Source organism: Bombina bombina, chromosome 8 (assembly GCF_027579735.1).
Source record: "Bombina bombina isolate aBomBom1 chromosome 8, aBomBom1.pri, whole genome shotgun sequence".
NCBI lineage: Eukaryota > Metazoa > Chordata > Amphibia > Anura > Bombinatoridae > Bombina > Bombina bombina.
Window position 1 is genome coordinate 303,615,105 of NC_069506.1, and position 22,187 is coordinate 303,637,291.

Genomic DNA, 22,187 nt, shown 5'->3' on the forward strand with positions numbered 1-22,187 from the left:
GTTCACCCACTTCGTCACAGGAGATTTGTATCCGAAGATCGGTTTGTGGAGATCTTATTGGTGGCTGATACTTCCATGGTTAAATTTTATGGGGAGGATTTAAAGGTAAGAAATAGTTGGTTCCCTCAGCTAATGTAGCATCACTGGTCTTCAGTATATATGACATTCACAAATAAGTGTAACTGTGTATTGGAGGTCTCACTGCACCAATTATATCAGGCATAAACATGTAAAAACTGTCTGGGTACACAAGTGAACTCATCACGTTATAGATAAATAACATTATGGAATTCATGTATACTTTATTATGAAAAAGTTCCATAAGAAAACACCAATGTATAAATTCCACAAGAAAATGATTGCTCATAAGAAACCTTGTTGCTGAGACATGCCAAGTCATGTAACAACGGTCATAACTTTTTTTTCATTTTCTTACCTAACATCTATTTAGCTTTTCAGTATGCACATAAAAAACTGACTAATTCAAAATATGTTAGTCTGGTCAAAGAACTCAGTTTTATATTTCCACTTATTATTTTGTTTATTAATATTTAAAATAATTTGCATTTAATCCTTTGCTCAGTTTAGAGAGGGATTGACTAATAATTATAGCCAGGAACACACAGTAACTAGAATTTGACTTCTAGTTCCTAACTTTTTGGAACATTCTATATATAAGCAAACATTATTGTTGGCTCTTCGATTGCTCCTTACTGGGACATAAATGTGTTAAATCATGAGATAATAAGAAGTTATTTATGTGAATTAAAGGGACACTGAACCCATTTTTTTTTTCTTTTGTGATTCAGATAGAGCATGTAATTTTAAGCAACTTTCTAATTTTCTCCTATTATCAATTTTATTTCGTTCTCTTGCTATCTTTATTTGAAAAGAAGGCATCTAAGTTTTTTTGGTTCAGTACTCTGGACAGCACTTTTTTATTGGTGGATGAATTTATCCACCAATCAGCAAGAACAACCCAGGTTGTTCACCAAAAATGGGCCAGCATCTAAACTTACATTCTTGCATTTCAAATAAAGATACCAAGAGAATGAAGAAAATTTGATAATAGGAGTAAATTAGAAAGTTGCTTAAAATTTCATGCTCTATCTGAATCATGAAAGAAAAAAATTGGGTTCAGTGTCCATTTAAAGGGATAGGAAAGCCAAAATTAAACTTGCATGATTCAGATAGAACATGTAATTTTAAGACACTTTTAAATTCCCTTCTATTTTAAAATGTGCTTGGTATCCATTGCTGAAAAATAATACACACATATCCTACACATATCAGCTGCACAATGTTTTAAATATGGTGACTTATTGGGATTAATACATTTTCTTAAGTGAGTCTTATTCTGGGATATAATGATTACAAATCTAGACAGCGCATTTGACCTCCTCTTTCCACCCTTTGACATCCACGACCATCATAAAATAGGATTAAATGTATAACAAATAGATTATTTATTTTATTTTGTTCATTATTTTATAAGCAAAATGTTATGACACCCTGTAATAACCATAAAAACTTGGTTTCCAGTACACAGTCTCTATGGAATAGTTTACATTATTATGGTTTTTATCTGACCCATTGTAATATTATAGGTAATTTATTCAATGCTAAATTATTCCAAAGGCATTTTCAAATTTGGAACCACCTTTATCCTTTACAAAAAAATAAAAGTTTTTAGATGGTTTCTCACAGAATTAGTGGGACGTTTCACTGCAACTATTCTGGGACTCTGTAATCTCAGAATTTAGAAAACAACCTAATATTGCGTTAGTAAAATGTTCTAATTCACTTGTATATTATATTATTGCTCTACTGATTACCTCCATGTGCAGTGTACTTCTGCTTTTGAGCTGTACATGGTCAGTGACCCAATCAGAAGTGGCATATTTATGTAGCCACCAATCACCTAACATGTGCAGCTCAGGTAGAAGTTAACATGTATAAATATAGAAACATAATAGACTTTATAAACATTTGTTCCCCACCTGTGTAATTTGTGTTAAACAGATGGGCGTCCCTGAGACAATTGATTGTAATGGGCATTGCAATTAATGCTACTTTTAAGGATAATGCAGCACGTCCAACATAAATTAAGCTACTCCTAGGTTCATTTCACAGGAAGTGCTGACACCTGTGGCACATGACAGACACTGTCAGCACAGGTGGTTCTAGACCATAAAAACATACTTGTCAGTTCTCCTCACTTTCCATGGATAGTCGCAGATTTTGCTCTGCTGCCCCTGGAGCCTGTTCCACATTGTTGGTTTGCCCTGGATTTGGGTCCAGACATGAGGTCTTTGTTGGTCTTATTTATATATTTATTTGCACATTGTTGGTTTGCCCTGGATTTGGGTTCAGACATGAGGTCTTTGGTCTTATTTATATATTTATTTGCACATTATGAGCTTGCCCTGGATTTGGGTTCAGACATGAGGTATTTGTTGGTCTTATTTATATATTTATTTGCACATTGTTGGTTTGCCCTGGATTTGGGTTCAGACATGAGGTCTTTGGTCTTATTTATATATTTATTTGCACATTATAGGCTTGCCCTGGATTTGGGTTCAGACATGAGGTCTTTGTTGGTCTTATTTATATATTTATTTGCGCATTGTTGGTTTGCCCTGGATTTGGGTTCAGACATGAGGTCTTTGTTGGTCTTATTTATATATTTATTTGCACATTGTTGGTTTGCCCTGGATTTGGGTCTAGACATGAGGTATTTGTTGGTCTTATTTATGTATTTATTTGCACATTGTTGGTTTGCCCTGGATTTGGGTCCAGACATGAGGTCTTTGTTGGTCTTATTTATATATTTATTTGCACATTGTTGGTTTGCCCTGGATTTGGGTTCAGACATGAGGTCTTTGGTCTTATTTATATATTTATTTGCACATTATGAGCTTGCCCTAGATTTGGGTTCAGACATGAGGTATTTGTTGGTCTTATTTATATATTTATTTGCACATTGTTGGTTTGCCCTGGATTTGGGTTCAGACATGAGGTCTTTGGTCTTATTTATATATTTATTTGCACATTATAGGCTTGCCCTGGATTTGGGTTCAGACATGAGGTCTTTGTTGGTCTTATTTATATATTTATTTGCGCATTGTTGGTTTGCAGACATGAGGTCTTTGTTGGTCTTATTTATATATTTATTTGCACATTATAGGCTTGCCCTGGATTTGGGTTCAGACATGAGGTCTTTGTTGGTCTTATTTATATATTTATTTGCACATTATGGGCTTGCCCTGGATTTGGGTTCAGACATGAGGTCTTTGTTGGTCTTATTTATATATGTATTTGCGCATTATGGGCTTGCCCTGGATTTGGGTTCAGACATGAGGTCTTTGTTGGTCTTATTTATATATGTATTTGCACATTATGGGCTTGCCCTGTATTTGGGTTTAGACACGAGGTCTTTGGTCTTATTTATATATGTATTTGCACATTATGGGCTTGCCCTGTATTTGGGTTTAGACACGAGGTCTTTGGTCTTATTTATATATTTATTTGCGCATTGTTGGTTTGCCCTGGATTTGGGTTTAGACATGATGTCTTTGTTGGTCTTATTTATATATTTATTTGCACATTGCTGGCTTGCCCTGGATTTGGGTTCAGACATGAGGTCTTTGTTGGTCTTATTTATATATTTATTTGCACATTGTGGCACCTGCATGTTCTGTTTCTGGATACCTGGCATCTGTGAGTCTCCTGCTGTTTACAGATTAGACTAAATATTGTATTTAAAGGGGCATGGAAGTCAAAAGTGTACACTCTGGGGTATATTTATTAAGCTCTGCATGGAGTTTGATGACCCATGTTTCCGGCAAGCCTTCAGGCTCACCGGAAACAGAAGTTATGAAACAGCGGTCTAAAGACCGCTGCTCCATAACCTGTCTGCCTGCTCTGATGCGGCGGACAGAAATAAACCCGATTGAATACAATCGGGTTGATTGACACCCCCCTTCCGCGAATCTGCAGGGGGCGGTATTGCACCAGCAGTTCACAAGAACTGCTTGTGCAGTGATAAATGCCGAGAGCGTATGCTCTAGGCATTTATCGATGTGCAGCAGACATGATCCGCTATATCTGATCTTGTCCGCTCACACCTTCATAAATCGGCCCCTCTGAATCATGAAACGTAATATTTGATGCCCATGTCCCGTTAATATTTTCTTTGCACATTGGGAGTAGTTTACATTTTGATAAAATGGTGTGGCAGAATGAGCAGTGCTTGGTGGATGTGGTCACTCAGTGTCTCCATAACCTGTGTATAATGTCTCTGATGTCTTTTCTGGCAATTATTCCTAAAGTGACATACACTTTAGAATTAATCCCCCACTTTACAGCACATGAAAGTCAACATTAACCTCTCAAGGCTCAGACAGAGCATACAATTATAATGAACTTAATTAACTTCTGTTATTAAATGTACTGGGTTCTCTTCTCTTGGCATACCTAGGTAGGCTCACAAGCAGCAATGCATTACTGGGAGTTAGCTGGTGCATGGTAGCTGCACACATGTCTCTTGTCATTAGCTCATATATATATATATATATATATATATATATAATGTACAGCTAGCTCCCTGTAGTAAATTGCTACTCTGGAGCTTACTTTAACTATGTATTTAACCACTTTACAGGTGTTAACACACAGTTACATGCAAGTGACATATACATACTAAAAAAGTGCATTGAATTTTTTTCCCACGTATTTTACTGCTGAAACTGATTTTTACACTGCCCCATTTAGCTCCTTCAGGTTTCGGAATCCTGCAACCTGCTACGTAGTTACTGTTGGGTCAATAAAAAAGTTAATTATTGTTAGATTATGTTCTGCAGCATCACCAGTAATGCCACTACAGCGAGTATGAAAGCTAGAAGGTCTATTGATTGCAATAAAAATATATAAAGTATTATAGAAGGTTGTTACTGTAAAAACACTTGATTCTAATCACTATACACATAATTAAGCACATAGCTAATGCCCTGGCTTGGAGCTGTTATGCAGTGCCACTGATAAGCAGGACAAAGAAATGCATTGTAGCGACTGAAATGGACTTCAGCTATCGGTTTAATCCATTTACAGACATTGGGCAATTGTTTCTTGAATTATACAATTGTATTATTGCAATAATGTCCCTTTAAGAATTGCTTATTTAATGGATATGAAACCCAAAAAGTTTCTTTTGTGATTCAGACAGAAGTTACAGTTTTAAAAATGTTTCCAACTTACTTCTAATATCAGATTTTCTTTGTTCCCATGATATTCTGTGTTAAAGAGATACCTAGGTAGGCACCTGGAGCGCTTACATGGCAGGAAACAGTGCTGCAATCTAGTGCTTTTACAAATGGATAACTTTCTTGCAAAGCTGCTGCCGCATCGTGCTCCAGATACGTCCATGGTCCTGAGCTTATGTTCCTGATTTTCAATTAAAGATACCAAAGGAACAAAGCAAACGTGATAGTAGAAGTAAATTAGAAAGTTGTTTAAAATTGCTGCTGAATCATGAAAGAAAAACATGTTGGGTTTCATGTCCCTTTAAAGTTTTATATATTTGTTTCTTTTAAAGGGACATTCGTAAATGGCATACTTTTATTCACTGCATTACTGATCCTAAGGTAAATGGCTAATGTTGTCTGTGCTGCTCTGCTTGAGATCTGCAATGTTTATGGCTCACAAAACCGCTTGTTTTCAAACATATGCACTTGGTCTGTAAAACAGGAATGTTGTGCGGCCCCCCGTTGGAAAGGTTGGACACCATTGCTATGTGATATTTCAGGTTTCCATAAGGTCTGCCCGCAAGGAACCAGCCACAGACCTCTATCCCAGCCGCACAGCACTGCTCTGCTACCCTCACTGCAGGGAAAGTATAGCTGACTGCAATTCCCTTTGGGTTACAGAAGGTTATGATGTGTTATTTGATGTGGTTAAACCAGATATTTTGTGGTTGTTTAAGCATCACAGATGGCATGCTCTAAGGAAAGTATACTTCCTCTTTTTTATTCAGTACAAAGCTCTATATCCCAAGAGTGGCTTGCTGCTCGCTGAGCTGCTACAGAATTAACTGATTTTATGATATCCATTCTACTACTTAAGTCTAACCGTGAGAATGTTCTGTTGCTAATATGAAAAAGCCAACGTGCTCCAGGAATATCAAGTGCTGCGGAAAAAACTCACTGGGGTAGATGCTTTTAAAAAAAAAAGCAGTTTGTCTTTTCATAGTTTTTTCCACTTGAACTTCTGTAAGCTGTTTTATATTAACAGATCTGCATATTGAGACATTTTAACTCCTTGGATACAAGAGTGATCTGCAGAAGATTCCTATGGAATGTGTAGTATGTCATTTGCTGCCAAGGTCTAAGTTATTTAGTCCTATTTCAAACATGATAGCATTGATAATACAGAAATAAATGGACCCCATATTGAAAGGTTTTCTCTGCTTGGTCTACAAGAGAATATTTCAAATTTTATCACAGTGTTTGTGTTTTGGAATAATGGATGATCCTATGCAACCTACTTTTAAAAGGACAGGAAACTTAAATTCACTTCTATATTCAAATGTGCTTAGTTCTCTTGCTATCCCTTTTTATAAAAGAATATGCACATATCCTACACTAGTGGGAGCTAGCTGCTGATTGGTGCCTGCACACATTTATCTCTTGTGATTGGTTAACTAGATGTGTTCAGCTAGCTGCCAGTAGTGCAATGCTGCAACTTCAGCAAAGGATAACAAGAGAATGAAGCAAATTTGATAATAGAGGTAAATTGGAAAGTTGTTTAAAATTGTATATTCTATTAAAATCATGAAAGAAAATGTTGGGATTTCCTGTCCCTTTAATTTCACTTTCTATTCCAACAGATTTTTAAGCAAAAACATACATTTAAAGGGACATTATACTCATTTTTTCTTTGCATAAATGTTTTGTAGATGATCTATTTATATAGCCTATACAGTTTGTTTGTTTTTAAATAAAATGTATAGTTTTGCTTATTTTTAAATAACATTGCTCTGATTTTTAGACTCCTAACCAAACCCCAAAGTTTTATGAGAATACCGTCAGCTACCTACTCCAGCTTGCTCCTGTTTGTGTAAAGGGTCTTTTCATATACAAAAGAAGGGGGAAGGGGAGTGTCTTATTTCCCACTTACAGTGGGCTTTGCAGCTACCTTTTCAACAGAGGTTAACTGAGAGCTTTTAAGTAAGTTTTTAAACAGTGTCATATTGGATTTTTATATCAGTATCTGTGCATATTATTCTTTATAGTAGTGTCTATTACATGCAGTTATATGAAAATGAGTGTATACTGTCCCTTTAACTTGCTATTTAGCACGTTATTCTACATGATTGACAAATGATGATGGCTGTCTAATGTAATAATGCTTCTAATGGACAATAAATATCTAACATGTCTGCAATGTATTACAATTATTGCAGTACGTTAATGTTACAGGCTGCCTGATTTTTTTTTTTTTTTAAAAAGCAGCTTAAAGCCTATTTATACAACCATTTGGTTGCCAGTTTACCTGCTATAATAACTGCCCCAGATCATTTTTTTTTATTTTAAAGGGACATTAAACATTAAATACATTTTATAAGCATAGTACTGAGGTTATTTCTCCAACATAGGTGTGTCCGGTCCACGGCGTCATCCTTACTTGTGGGATATTCTCTTCCCCAACAGGAAATGGCAAAGAGCCCAGCAAAGCTGGTCACATGATCCCTCCTAGGCTCCGCCTACCCCAGTCATTCTCTTTGCCGTTGTACAGGCAACATCTCCACGGAGATGGCTTAGAGTTTTTTAGTGTTTAACTGTAGTTTTTATTATTCAATCAAGAGTTTGTTATTTTAAAATAGTGCTGGTATGTACTATTTACTCAGAAACAGAAAAGAGATGAAGATTTCTGTTTGTATGAGGAAAATGATTTTAGCACCGTAACTAAAATCCATGGCTGTTCCACACAGGACTGTTGAGAGCAATTAACTTCAGTTGGGGGAACAGTGTGCAGTCTCTTGCTGCTTGAGGTATGACACATTCTAACAAGACGATGTAATGCTGGAAGCTGTCATTTTTCCCTATGGGATCCGGTAAGCCATGTTTATTACGATGGTAAATAAGGGCTTCACAAGGGCTTATTAAGACTGTAGACTTTTCTGGGCTAAATCGATTCATTTTTAACACATATTTAGCCTTGAGGAATCATTTTATCTGGGTATATTGATATTATAATATCGGCAGGCACTGTATTAGACACCTTATTTCTCAGGGGCTTTCCCAAAGCATAAGCAGAGCCTCATTTTCGCGCCGGTGTGGCGCACTTGTTTTTGAGAGGCATGGCATGCAGTCGCATGTGAGAGGAGCTCTGATACTTAGAAAAGACTTTCTGAAGGCGTCATTTGGTATCGTATTCCCCTTTGGGTTTGGTTGGGTCTCAGCAAAGCAGATACCAGGGACTGTAAAGGGGTTAAAGTGTTAAAACGGCTCCGGTTCCGTTATTTTAAGGGTTAAAGCTTCCAAATTTGGTGTGCAATACTTTTAAGGCTTTAAGACACTGTGGTGAAAATTTGGTGAATTTTGTACAATTCCTTCATGTTTTTTCGCAATTGCAGTAATAAAGTGTGTTCAGTTTAAAATTTAAAGTGACAGTAACGGTTTTATTTTAAAACGTTTTTTGTACTTTATTATCAAGTTTATGCCTGTTTAACATGTCTGAACTACCAGATAGACTGTGTTCTGAATGTGGGGAAGCCAGAATTCCTGTTCATTTAAATAAATGTGATTTATGTGATAATGACAATGATGCCCAAGATGATTCCTCAAGTGAGGGGAGTAAGCATGGTACTGCATCATTCCCTCCTTCGTCTACACGAGTCTTGCCCACTCAGGAGGCCCCTAGTACATCTAGCGCGCCAATACTCCTTACTATGCAACAATTAACGGCTGTAATGGATAATTCTGTCAAAAACATTTTAGCCAAAATGAACCCTTGTCAGCGTAAGCGTGGCTGCTCTGTTTTAGTTACTGAAGAGCATGACGACGCTGATATTAATATCTCTGAAGGGCCCCTAACCCAATCTGAGGGGGCCAGGGAGGTTTTGTCTGAGGGAGAAATTACTGATTCAGGGAACATTTCTCAACAGGCTGAACCTGATGTAATTGCATTTAAATTTAAGTTGGAACATCTCCGCATTCTGCTTAAGGAGGTATTATCCACTCTGGATGATTGTGAAAAGTTGGTCATCCCAGAGAAACTATGTAAAATGGACAAGTTCCTAGAGGTGCCGGAGCTCCCAGAAGCTTTTCCTATACCCAAGCGGGTGGCGGACATTGTTAATAAAGAATGGGAAAGGCCCGGTATTCCTTTCGTCCCTCCCCCCATATTTAAAAAATTGTTTCCTATGGTCGACCCCAGAAAGGACTTATGGCAGACAGTCCCCAAGGTCGAGGGAGCGGTTTCTACTTTAAACAAACGCACCACTATACCCATAGAGGATAGTTGTGCTTTCAAAGATCCTATGGATAAAAAATTAGAAGGTTTGCTTAAAAAGATGTTTGTTCAGCAGGGTTACCTTCTACAACCAATTTCATGCATTGTCCCTGTCACTACAGCCGCATGTTTCTGGTTTGATGAGCTGATAAAGGCGCTCGATAGTGATTCTCCTCCTTATGAGGAGATTATGGACAGAATCAATGCTCTCAAATTGGCTAATTCTTTCACCCTAGACGCCACTTTGCAATTGGCTAGGTTAGCGGCTAAGAATTCTGGGTTTGCTATTGTGGCGCGCAGAGCGCTTTGGTTGAAATCTTGGTCGGCTGATGCGTCTTCCAAGAACAAGCTACTAAACATTCCTTTCAAGGGGAAAACGCTGTTTGGCCCTGACTTGAAAGAGATTATCTCGGATATCACTGGGGGTAAGGGCCACGCCCTTCCTCAGGATCGGCCTTTCAAGGCGAAAAATAGACCTAATTTTCGTCCCTTTCGTAAAAACGGACCAGCCCAAAGTGCTACGTCCTCTAAGCAAGAGGGTAATACTTCTCAAGCCAAGCCAGCTTGGAGACCAACGCAAGGCTGGAACAAGGGAAAGCAGGCCAAGAAACCTGCCACTGCTACCAAGACAGCATGAAATATTGGCCCCCGATCCGGGACCGGATCTGGTGGGGGGCAGACTCTCTCTCTTCGCTCAGGCTTGGGCAAGAGATGTTCTGGATCCTTGGGCGCTAGAAATAGTCTCCCAGGGTTATCTTCTGGAATTCAAGGGACTTCCCCCAAGGGGGAGGTTCCACAGGTCTCAGTTGTCTTCAGACCACATAAAAAGACAGGCGTTCTTACATTGTGTAGAAGACCTGTTAAAAATGGGAGTGATTCATCCTGTTCCACTAAGAGAACAAGGGATGGGGTTCTACTCCAATCTGTTCATAGTTCCCAAAAAAGAGGGAACGTTCAGACCAATCTTAGATCTCAAGATCTTAAACAAGTTTCTCAAGGTTCCATCATTCAAGATGGAAACCATTCGAACTATTCTTCCTTCCATCCAGGAAGGTCAATTCATGACCACGGTGGATTTAAAGGATGCGTATCTACATATTCCTATCCACAAGGAACATCATCGGTTCCTAAGGTTCGCATTCCTGGACAAACATTACCAGTTCGTGGCGCTTCCTTTCGGATTAGCCACTGCTCCAAGGATTTTCACAAAGGTACTAGGGTCCCTCCTAGCGGTGCTAAGACCAAGGGGCATTGCAGTAGTACCTTACCTGGACGACATTCTGATTCAAGCGTCGTCCCTTCCTCAAGCAAAGGCTCACACGGACATCGTCCTGGCCTTTCTCAGATCTCACGGCTGGAAAGTGAACGTGGAAAAGAGTTCTCTATCCCCGTCAACAAGGGTTCCCTTCTTGGGAACAATTATAGACTCCTTAGAAATGAGGATCTTTCTAACAGAGGCCAGAAAAACAAAACTTCTAGACTCTTGTCGGATACTTCATTCCGTTCCTCTTCCTTCCATAGCTCAGTGCATGGAAGTGATCGGGTTGATGGTAGCGGCAATGGACATAGTTCCTTTTGCGCGCATTCATCTAAGACCATTACAACTGTGCATGCTCAGTCAGTGGAATGGGGACTATACAGACTTGTCTCCGAAGATACAAGTAAATCAGAGGACCAGAGACTCACTCCGTTGGTGGCTGTCCCTGGACAATCTGTCACAAGGGATGACGTTCCGCAGACCAGAGTGGGTCATTGTCACGACCGACGCCAGTCTGATGGGCTGGGGCGCGGTCTGGGGATCCCTGAAAGCTCAGGGTCTTTGGTCTCGGGAAGAATCTCTTCTACCGATAAATATTCTGGAACTGAGAGCGATATTCAATGCTCTCAAGGCCTGGCCTCGGCTAGCGAGGACCAAGTTCATACGGTTCCAATCAGACAACATGACAACTGTTGCGTACATCAACCATCAGGGGGGAACGAGGAGTTCCCTAGCGATGGAAGAAGTGACCAAAATCATTCTATGGGCGGAGTCTCACTCCTGCCACCTGTCTGCTATCCACATCCCAGGAGTGGAAAATTGGGAAGCGGATTTTCTGAGTCGTCAGACATTGCATCCGGGGGAGTGGGAACTCCATCCGGAAATCTTTGCCCAAGTCACTCACCTGTGGGGCATTCCAGACATGGATCTGATGGCCTCTCGTCAGAACTTCAAAGTTCCTTGCTACGGGGCCAGATCCAGGGATCCCAAGGCGGCTCTAGTGGATGCACTAGTAGCACCTTGGACCTTCAAACTAGCTTATGTGTTCCCGCCATTTCCTCTCATCCCCAGGCTGGTAGCCAGGATCAATCAGGAGAGGGCGTCGGTGATCTTGATAGCTCCTGCGTGGCCACGCAGGACTTGGTATGCAGATCTGGTGAATATGTCATCGGCTCCACCTTGGAAGCTACCTTTGAGAGGAGACCTTCTTGTTCAGGGTCCGTTCGAACATCCGAATCTGGTCTCACTCCAGCTGACTGCTTGGAGATTGAACGCTTGATTTTATCGAAGCGAGGATTCTCAGATTCTGTTATCGATACTCTTGTTCAGGCCAGAAAGCCTGTAACTAGAAAGATTTACCACAAAATTTGGAAAAAATATATCTGTTGGTGTGAATCTAAAGGATTCCCTTGGGACAAGGTTAAGATTCCTAGGATTCTATCCTTCCTTCAAGAAGGATTGGAAAAAGGATTATCTGCAAGTTCCCTGAAGGGACAGATTTCTGCCTTGTCGGTATTACTTCACAAAAAGCTGGCAGCTGTGCCAGATGTTCAAGCCTTTGTTCAGGCTCTGGTTAGAATCAAGCCTGTTTACAAACCTTTGACTCCTCCTTGGAGTCTCAATTTAGTTCTTTCAGTTCTTCAGGGGGTTCCGTTTGAACCCTTACATTCCGTTGATATTAAGTTATTATCTTGGAAAGTTTTGTTTTTAGTTGCAATTTCTTCTGCTAGAAGAGTCTCAGAATTATCTGCTCTGCAGTGTTCTCCTCCTTATCTGGTGTTCCATGCAGATAAGGTGGTTTTACGTACTAAACCTGGTTTTCTTCCAAAAGTTGTTTCTAACAAAAACATTAACCAGGAGATTATCGTACCTTCTCTGTGTCCAAAACCAGTTTCAAAGAAGGAACGTTTGTTGCACAATTTGGATGTTGTTCGCGCTCTAAAATTCTATTTAGATGCTACAAAGGATTTTAGACAAACATCTTCCTTGTTTGTTGTTTATTCAGGTAAAAGGAGAGGTCAAAAAGCAACTTCTACCTCTCTCTCTTTTTGGATTAAAAGCATCATCAGATTGGCTTACGAGACTGCCGGACGGCAGCCTCCCGAAAGAATCACAGCTCATTCCACTAGGGCTGTGGCTTCCACATGGGCCTTCAAGAACGAGGCTTCTGTTGATCAGATATGTAGGGCAGCGACTTGGTCTTCACTGCACACTTTTACCAAATTTTACAAGTTTGATACTTTTGCTTCTTCTGAGGCTATTTTTGGGAGAAAGGTTTTGCAAGCCGTGGTGCCTTCCATTTAGGTGACCTGATTTGCTCCCTCCCTTCATCCGTGTCCTAAAGCTTTGGTATTGGTTCCCACAAGTAAGGATGACGCCGTGGACCGGACACACCTATGTTGGAGAAAACAGAATTTATGTTTACCTGATAAATTTCTTTCTCCAACGGTGTGTCCGGTCCACGGCCCGCCCTGGTTTTTTAATCAGGTCTGATAATTTATTTTCTTTAACTACAGTCACCACGGTACCATATGGTTTCTCCTATGCAAATATTCCTCCTTAACGTCGGTCGAATGACTGGGGTAGGCGGAGCCTAGGAGGGATCATGTGACCAGCTTTGCTGGGCTCTTTGCCATTTCCTGTTGGGGAAGAGAATATCCCACAAGTAAGGATGACGCCGTGGACCGGACACACCGTTGGAGAAAGAAATTTATCAGGTAAACATAAATTCTGTTTTCCCGCCTCCCTTTAGTGCCACCATGTTGAAATCTAGCTTTACTACATTCCTGACCTGTTTGCACATGTGCAGTAACTCTCCTTCAGATAAAACCTGTAGTGTAACCTAGGTTCCATAATGGCATCACCCATGATTAGAGGGAAGTGCATGAAATGTATCTAGTGTTTAGTAAGTGGACGGTTCAGCCAATCAGATGCCACACTGAATGAGCATAGCAAGCTCTGTGCAACCTACCCAACAGGATCTGTATTTTCTAATAATGAGCTATATGCTGCAGTGTAGGTAGTAGGGCATCTAACTGGCCGTACAGTCCCTAGTCTAAGGGGCCGAATTATCAAGCTCAGAATGGAGCTTGATGCCCCTATTTCCGTGCTTCAGGCTCGCCGGAAACAGCAGTTATGAAGCAGCGGACATCAATCTGATTGACACCCCCTGCTAACGGCCGGTTGGCCACGAATCTGCAGGGGACGGCATTGCACAAGCAGTTCACAAGAACTGCTTGTGCAATGATAAATGCCAACAGCGTACGCTGTCAGCATTTATCGATGTGCGGCGGACAGGATGCGCTACATCTTATCATGTCCGTCCGCACTTTAATAAATCAGCCCCTAAGACTAAAGAAAAGGATCAGAATGATCAGCAGACAGGACAGCAGGTAAAAATAAAAAGTATAAAGGTTTAAACTGTGTTTTTCAAACAAAGATGAACACCTGCAACCCTGACTTACTGCAATGGTTTTTATACAGCTCAGAAATGCTTAATAATCACTGCACCTTTAATACACTGTCACAGTACTTTTTTTGCTAAAAAAAAAAAAAACGGTTTGCTACTGCGCTTAAATCAAAATGAAAATAGCGGCGCAGTGCTCTAAAAATCCTTTTCTGTATTTACTGTATTCTCCTTTGTCGTGCTAAATGAAATAAAACCACAAGGGTTAAACACACAATTATATGCTAGAAATAGAACAATAAAATGCTCTAATTTATAAAACACTTTCTTATCAAACACCAGTAAAGTCTATTGGGATTTTTGTAGATTAGTGATTTGATATATTTTACTAAAGGATTATGTTTAATCCCTGTAAATGTGCACAGCCAGTGATTGACTGCCACCTGAGTATCTAGTGTCTGATTGGGAGTGCAGCATTGTGTCTTTAACCCCTTAAATTCAGGGCTTAAACAAATAGAAACTTTATTTGTGTAATAATAATATGCTCTTAATAATATACAGCATTTTATTATTGTACTTCTATATCCTGCTAAATGGCAGTGCTTTAAATAAAATAATAACCAGAGAGCAGACATGAGCTTCTTGTTGAAAAGTGGAAGCTCTTTTCTTTCAAACGATGGGGTCACATGACACAACAGGGGATAAAGTTAGCAGGTGTGGGGTGTTAGAAAAAAAAGCACTGAAAGTGCCTTTACAAAGCGGTCTATGGGAAATGTGTGTTCCCTGTAAATATATATGTATATGCTTGTATACATACATATATTTATATGTCCCTATTCCTTCACATCTTATACCTTCTCTGTCTCCCACCCTCACTCTGGCTCTTACTCACATATTTAACCTACTCATTCCCTGCCTCCTTCAAACATGTGAAGGTCACCCCCATCCTCAAAAAACCCTCCCTTGACCCTAACTCCCCTGCAAACTACCGCCCCATATCACTGCTCCCGCTAGCTTCAAAATTCCTTGAAAAACTAGTTTTCAATCGCCTAACCCACTCCCTGTCCTCCAACTCATTGCTCAACCCCCTGCAATCTGGCGTCCATCCCCAACACTCAACTGAGACTGCCCTCACCAAGGTTACTAACTATCTCCTTTCTGCTAAAAACAAAGGCTACTACTCTATACTCATCTTACTTGACCTCTCTGCTGCCTTTGACACTGTTGACCATCCCCTTCTCCTATGGACTCTCAGCTCTCTTGGGCTCTGTGACACTGCCCTCTCCTGGATTCACTCTTATCTCTCTAACAGATCCTTCTCCGTCTCTTTTGCTGGTGACTCCTCCTCTCTATTGCCCCTGTCTGTTGGAGTACCTCAAGGCTCCATCCTGGGTCCTCTACTCTTCTCTATTTATACTTCTTCACTGGGTAAACTTATTAACAGCTATGGCCTCAGCTATCACCTCTATGCTGATGATACCCAGATCTACCTTTCCACCCCTGCACTCTCCCCTTCTGTCAACTCTCACATCAACGACTGCTTATCTGGCATTTCCTACTGGATGGCCTCTCACCACCTAAAAATAAATATGTCCAAGACCGAACTTCTTCTAATTCCCCCCTCTAACTCCACTCTAGTTTCTAATTTTTCTATCACTGTTGGCGGCACCACTATCTCCCCATCACCCCAAGCCCGCTGCCTCGGAGTTACGCTTGACTCAAATCTGTCCTTCATTCCCCACATCCAACTGATTTATTCATCCTGCCGCAACCACCTACGCAATTTCTCCAAAATTCATCCATTTCTGAGTGCTGAAACTACTAAACAGCTAATCCACTCCCTGGTAATTTCCATGACTTGACTACTGTAACAACTTACTAACTGGCCTCCCTCTCTCCCGCCTCTCTCCCCTCCAATCCATCCTAAATGCATCTGCCAGGCTAATCCACCTCTCTCGACGCTCTGTTTCTGCTGCACCTCTCTATGAGTCCCTTCACTGGCTCCCCATTCACAACAGAGTTAAATTCTAAATTCTCACCCTGACCTACAAAGCCCTCACCAATGCTGCCCCACCCTACCTGTCCTCACTCATCAACAAATATACTCCTCCCCATCCCCTAAGATCCAACAACGACCTGCTTCTTGCGTCCTCTACCATCACCTCCTCTCATGCTAGACTACAGGACTTCTCTCATGCGGCACCAACCCTCTGGAATGCACTTCCTAGAGCTGTCAGACTTGCCCCAAACCTCTCCTCCTTTAAATGTTCCCTAAAGACCTTTCTGTTCAGGGAAGCTTATCACCCGACTTATTAACAAACTAACTTCACTTAACTAACATTTGCCAGTTGCCCTCTATCTCCTCACTAATATCATTTTCACCTCTGCAGTCCCCACCTCCTGTTTCCCATCCTCCTACCCATCTAGATTGTAAGTTCCCACAGTAATAGGGCCCTCAATTCCCCCTGTATTTGTCTGTAAAAATGTTGTCTTTTATCATATTGTTTCTCCATTGTACTGTTATCCTTGTACCCATGGACAAATAAAGAATAATAATAATATATAATAATAATAATAATATGTCAATATGTTTATATACATATACAATCTGCTGCCCATTACTGTGCAACTTACCCCTTTCGCTGCACAAAGTTCTCATGCCGTGTTTCACAGTATGAGAACGAGGCTCCCACTGGAACCTATGGAAGAGTGCTCTTGTGAGTGCAATGCTTCCGAGCAATGCAAACGAGAGGTCACGTTCGCATTTGCATTGCTCCCATTGGAACCTATGGAAGAGTACTCTTGTGAGTGCAAAGATTCCAAGCAATGCGAATGAGAGGTCGCGTTCGCATTGCACCTAACTTTTGCATGCGCTGATATTACTAAGTGAAGCACAAATATCACTTTTGCCGAAGTGATATTTTGCGCTCCACTTATAATCTAGCCCATAGTGCTGAAGACACGTACACGCTCCTAAGCCTACCTCTGTTTGCTCTTATGGAAAGGAGCTAACTATCAACAAAGGAGACTAGGTGAAAATTGCTAACAGAAGTAAAGTTTAGGAATTGTACACTGTGTATGAATAATGTAAGTTTATTTGTGACTTCTGCGTCCCTTTACTACTGCTTTATACTGTGATACTTTAGTAACCAGCAGTTTATTTATAGGATTCCCACATCTTATGTCTTCCTGGATCCTGTAAATTTCATTTTCCTAAAGGTAACGTAAATGCTTAGTATGTGTTTTACCCCCATGATTTGTCATTACAGATCACTCCACAGATTTGCCTCCCAAATGTGTTGCTAAATCCCTGAACAAAGAACGCAGTGAACCGCTCTGACATCCTTTATGCCCTATCACCCCCTACCTGTGTGGCTATAGTTTCAGAGTCAGGCAGTTCCCAGACAGGCTGACAGACCGCCCCTGAAGGTTTCATTATTGCCGACCAAACTGACTGCCCTCCCTCTTCCTATAGCAGCTCTGTGGGAAATGCAGTAGCGCAGCCAGTGGGGGGGGGGGGGGGGGGCAAGGTGGCTCTGTACTTAACTGTGTCACTGCTGTAGATGACTGAATGTCACAGCTACTGAAAGGAAGGACTAGACGACATTTATCATTGTCACTCTGGCATTGTAATATAGAATAGTAATTGTTTATACCACACACCCTTTTTCTTTAATTTAATAAGACGTGTTAGAGTATTTTATTATTGCAATATTGCTTGAATAGGGTTTAAACACACAGTTAAAGTCAGCTCCAGTCCAGCCAGACACTACTGGGAGCTAGCTGAACCCATCTGGTGAACAAATGACTAGAGGCATATGTGTAGCCTCCAGTAATGCACTACTGCTACTGAGCCTATCTAGGTGTACTTTGAGACAAATGATAAAATAATGAAGTAAATATTATAATACAAGTCAATTGAAAAGTCTCTTAAAATTGCCTGCTTTACCGTCCCTTTAACTCTGAAAGTTGTGGGTTTTCTAAAACTGAAAAATGCAAGTGTGCACTGTAGATTTCACAAGCCTAACCGGCTACATACCTGTTCTTAAAGCGACAGTTTACTCCAGAATTTTAATTGTTTAAAAAGATAGATAATCCCTTTATTACCCATTCCCCAGTTTTGCATAAACTACATAGTTATATTAATATACATTTTACCTCAGTGATTACCTTGTATCTAAGTCTCTGCAAACCGCTTCCTTATCTCAGTTCTTTTGATAGATATACATTTTAGTTAATTAGTGCAGACTCTTAAATAACTTCATGGGATTGAGCACAATGTTATCTATATAAACACACATTGACTAGCAATGTCTAACTGTCAAAAACTGTCAAAATGCACTGAGATAAGAGGCAATTCAACTGCTTAGAAATTAGCATATGAGCCTACCTAGGTTTAGCTTTCCACAAAGAATTTCAAGAGAGCAAAGCAAATTTTATGATAAAAGTAAATTGGAAAGTTGTTTAAAATGTAATGCCCTATCTGAGTCATGAACGTCTTATTTTGACTAGACTGTCCTTTTAATTGTCCTCTACATTGGTGGCAAAATCTGACACAGCAAATCAATGCAAGTGTACACTATAGGTTTCACAAGCCTAACTTGCTACATACCTGTCGCCTCTGCAGCGGTAGAAAGATAACACAGCACATTAATGCAAGTTTTGGTAACAAAATGACCGTGGCTATCCTTGTCTACCCCAAATAAGGCAGTAGTTTGCCCACGGAAAAATTTGTTTTTTTCCCAAACAATTTTCATACTAAGTTGTACAATAACTTATTTTACTACTACAGACAAATCTAGTAATTACAAGTCATTTTGTGTCACTTTAAAGGGGCGTTGTATTCAGAATTGTGTAACGCATATAAAAGTGCTATATTTAAAGTGACAGTAAAACTAAGATTACATTTGCATGATTTAGATAGAGCATCCAATTTTAAATAACTTTCCAGTTTACTTCTTTAATCAAATCTGCTTCATTCTCTTGGCATCCTGTTGGGCTCAGGAGCAGCAATGCACTGCTTATAACTAGCTGAACACATCTGGTGAGCCAATGACAAGAAGTATAAATGCCACCAATCAGCAGCTAGCTCTGAGTACTGCATTGCTGCTCCTAAGCTTATCTAGGTATGCTATTCAACATAGGATACCAATAGAACAAAAAAATGTGATAATGCCATTGGAAAGTTGTTTAACCCCTTAAGGACCGGGCATTTCAGACTAAAACTTCCCCAAAAGACTAGAGCATTTTTAGCATCACTGCATTTAAATAGAAATAAATCCTTGTTTTTTTATTTTTTTATTTACTTATCAAAACTAGGTAGTAGAAAACCCAAAGTATTGATCTAGGCCAATTTTGGTACATTTCATGCCACCATTTCATCGCCAAATACGATCAAATAAAAAAAATCATGAACTTTTTCACAAACTTTAGGTTTCTCACTGAAATTATTTACATACCGCTTGTGCAATCATAGCAAAAATTAATGTAAAAGCTTCTTTTTGATCAACTTTGTTCATAAATAGCAGACATATATGGCTTTGCCATTGTTTTTTGGTAATAAAGGCTGCTAATTGCAGCTGTGCACCACACTTTTATTATTCCCAGCAGTGATGGGGTTAATTAGTTGGCTTATAAGGTTAAAGGGACAGTCTAGTCCAAAATAAACTTTCATGATTCAGATAGGGCATGTAATTTTAAACAATTTTCCAATTTACTTTTATCACAAATTTTGCTTTGTTCTCTTGGTATTATTAGTTGAAAGCTTAACCTAGGAGCTTCATATGCTAATTTATTTATTATCGGTTATTTGTAGAGCGCCAACAGATTCCGCAGCGCTAGCCTTGAAGGTCACCTCTTTTCAGAATGCATTTTAACAGTTTTTCACCACTAGAGGGTGTTAGTTCATGTGTTTCATATAGATAACACTGTGCTCATGCACGTGAAGTTATCTGGGAGCAGGCACTGATTGGCTAAACTGCAAGTCTTTCAAAATAACTGAAATAAGGGGGCAGTTTGCAGAGGCTTAGATACAAGATAATCACAGAGGTTAAAAGTATATTAATATAACTGTGTTAGTTATGCAAAACTGGGGAATGGGTAATAAAGGGATTATCTATCTTTAAAACAATAACAATTCTGGTGTAGACTGTCCCTTTAATTTTAGCTTTAGTGTAGAGATTAGCCTTTCACATGACACTTCCCACCCCCTGATCCCTCTCAAACAGCTCTCTTCCCTCCCCCACCCCCAATGGTCACCCCCATTTTAAGTACTTGCAGTCAGTCTGCCAGTACGCAGTTTTATACCTTTTTTATTATTATTTTAATTTTTTAATTATTATTATTGTCCTTAGTGTAGGATTACGCCTTTACCTTCCCAACTTCGTGATCGCTCCAAAAAAGCTTTCTAACCCTCCCCCTCTAACTAATTACCACCATCTTAGGTACTGGCAGCTGTCTGCCAGTACATAGTTTTCCACAATTTGGCAATTTTATGTAATAAAAACAAAAAAACACAGATTTTTTTTTCTGTAGTGTAGCTGCCCCCCACCTAATTTACCCCCCTCCCAGATCACTTTCCCACCCTCTAATCCTACCTCCACAGTATTATCCCCCTCTCCATCCACCTCCCTGCTGCTCTGAGAGTTTTTTTTCTGTAGCATAATGGTTCCACCCGTTCCCGCCCCCTCCACTGCTGGGCTGCCCATGCCTCCATTCTTACTCTCCCAGGCCACCAACTATTGGCACCACTGATGCCCGATGCAGAGAGGGCCACAGAGTGGCCCTCTCTGAATCGGTAACTCTGCAACTTTATTTCTGAACTGCCCCACTCGTGGGGCATGCAGAAATAGTGCGATCTTGCTACTTTTAGCAAAATCACGGCAGAGAGTGGCCCAGAAGGATTATTCCCAAAGCATTATTGGTATAGAGCACTGGTTTTCAAACATTTCCTCAGCATTTCTTAACATGCCAGATTATGAGGATATTTTCACTAGAGCACAAGTGAAATAATCAGCTGATTAGTAAACATAATTATCTGCTCTCGCCCATGGTAATCCTGAAAATCTGGCCTATTAGGAAGGCCTGAGGACTTCTTGCAACCATAGGTTAATCTGACAAGACAGATCTAAAGTAATTCACACTGTACCTTTCTCTACTGTAGCTCAAATTTATGTTTCAGTTTTTAAAGTTTTCTGTATTTTCACCCACTGAAACATTCATAACATATTGTATCAAAACTAAAGCAACAGTAAACAAAATGTGTGAAATGTAATTAAGAATATTAGACACAGCTGTTTGAATGAGCTGAATAATAATTAAACTAAACACAATGTTTAGGGAATGTGCGCATGTGACAGGGGCTTTAATTTCTATGGATCAATGTAGGGGGTGAATATTTACAAGAAGCAAAGACTAAAATATAAATACACACCAGGTCATTTTTAAGGGGCCCTGGAGAAGGTACATTCAGGGAGAAGTATTATATTGTTGAGTTCAGGAGACTGTGTAACCAAGATTATGAGACTTTGCAAAACCTTTCCAAAGTTTAGGGTCAAATCATCCTTTTTATTGAAAAGCCTCACAGATATAATTTTGTAGGCTGATGTCCTGTTACTGCTTTGTAGAATAATGTAGCACTGTTAATGTCTTGGAAATGAGTCACAGAGGGAGGGAGGAAGGACCCCAAATGTGGTTATTGTTAGGAACTCTTATGACAGTCTTGGGGATTTCCCATATATGCTCAATTGGTTGACAGAGTGGGTTTTAGTTTGGCAGCCAATGGGTTAATGGAGAATCTGTTTATTTTATACTAGATTCTTTGGGAAGTTACACAGTTACTCTTTTAGCAAATGTAACTGTACAAAAATTGACTCTGAGGTTAGACCACTAGTGTGCATGTTTTCTATAAGCTGTGTTTGCTCTGTGCTGTACTGTAAGTGTAGTAGGTAAGTTGCAAGTGTTATTGAAAACCAGACACCAGTGCCTCTCTCTGCTCCTGCACATCGCCTCGGG

General features: G+C 40.0%; 1 protein-coding gene across 1 annotated transcript in view; it reads left to right on the forward strand.

Moving 5' to 3' along the window:
• ADAMTS8 (ADAM metallopeptidase with thrombospondin type 1 motif 8) overlaps positions 1 to 22,187 on the forward strand; it is a 65,831-nt gene that overhangs the window by 1,108 nt on the left and 42,536 nt on the right. Inside the window, exon 1 of the mRNA XM_053691504.1 lies at positions 1 to 105. This exon is cut by the window's left edge and continues 1,108 nt beyond it. Within this exon, the coding sequence (XP_053547479.1) occupies positions 1 to 105 (105 nt within the window). The remainder of the gene's footprint in view (positions 106 to 22,187) is intronic.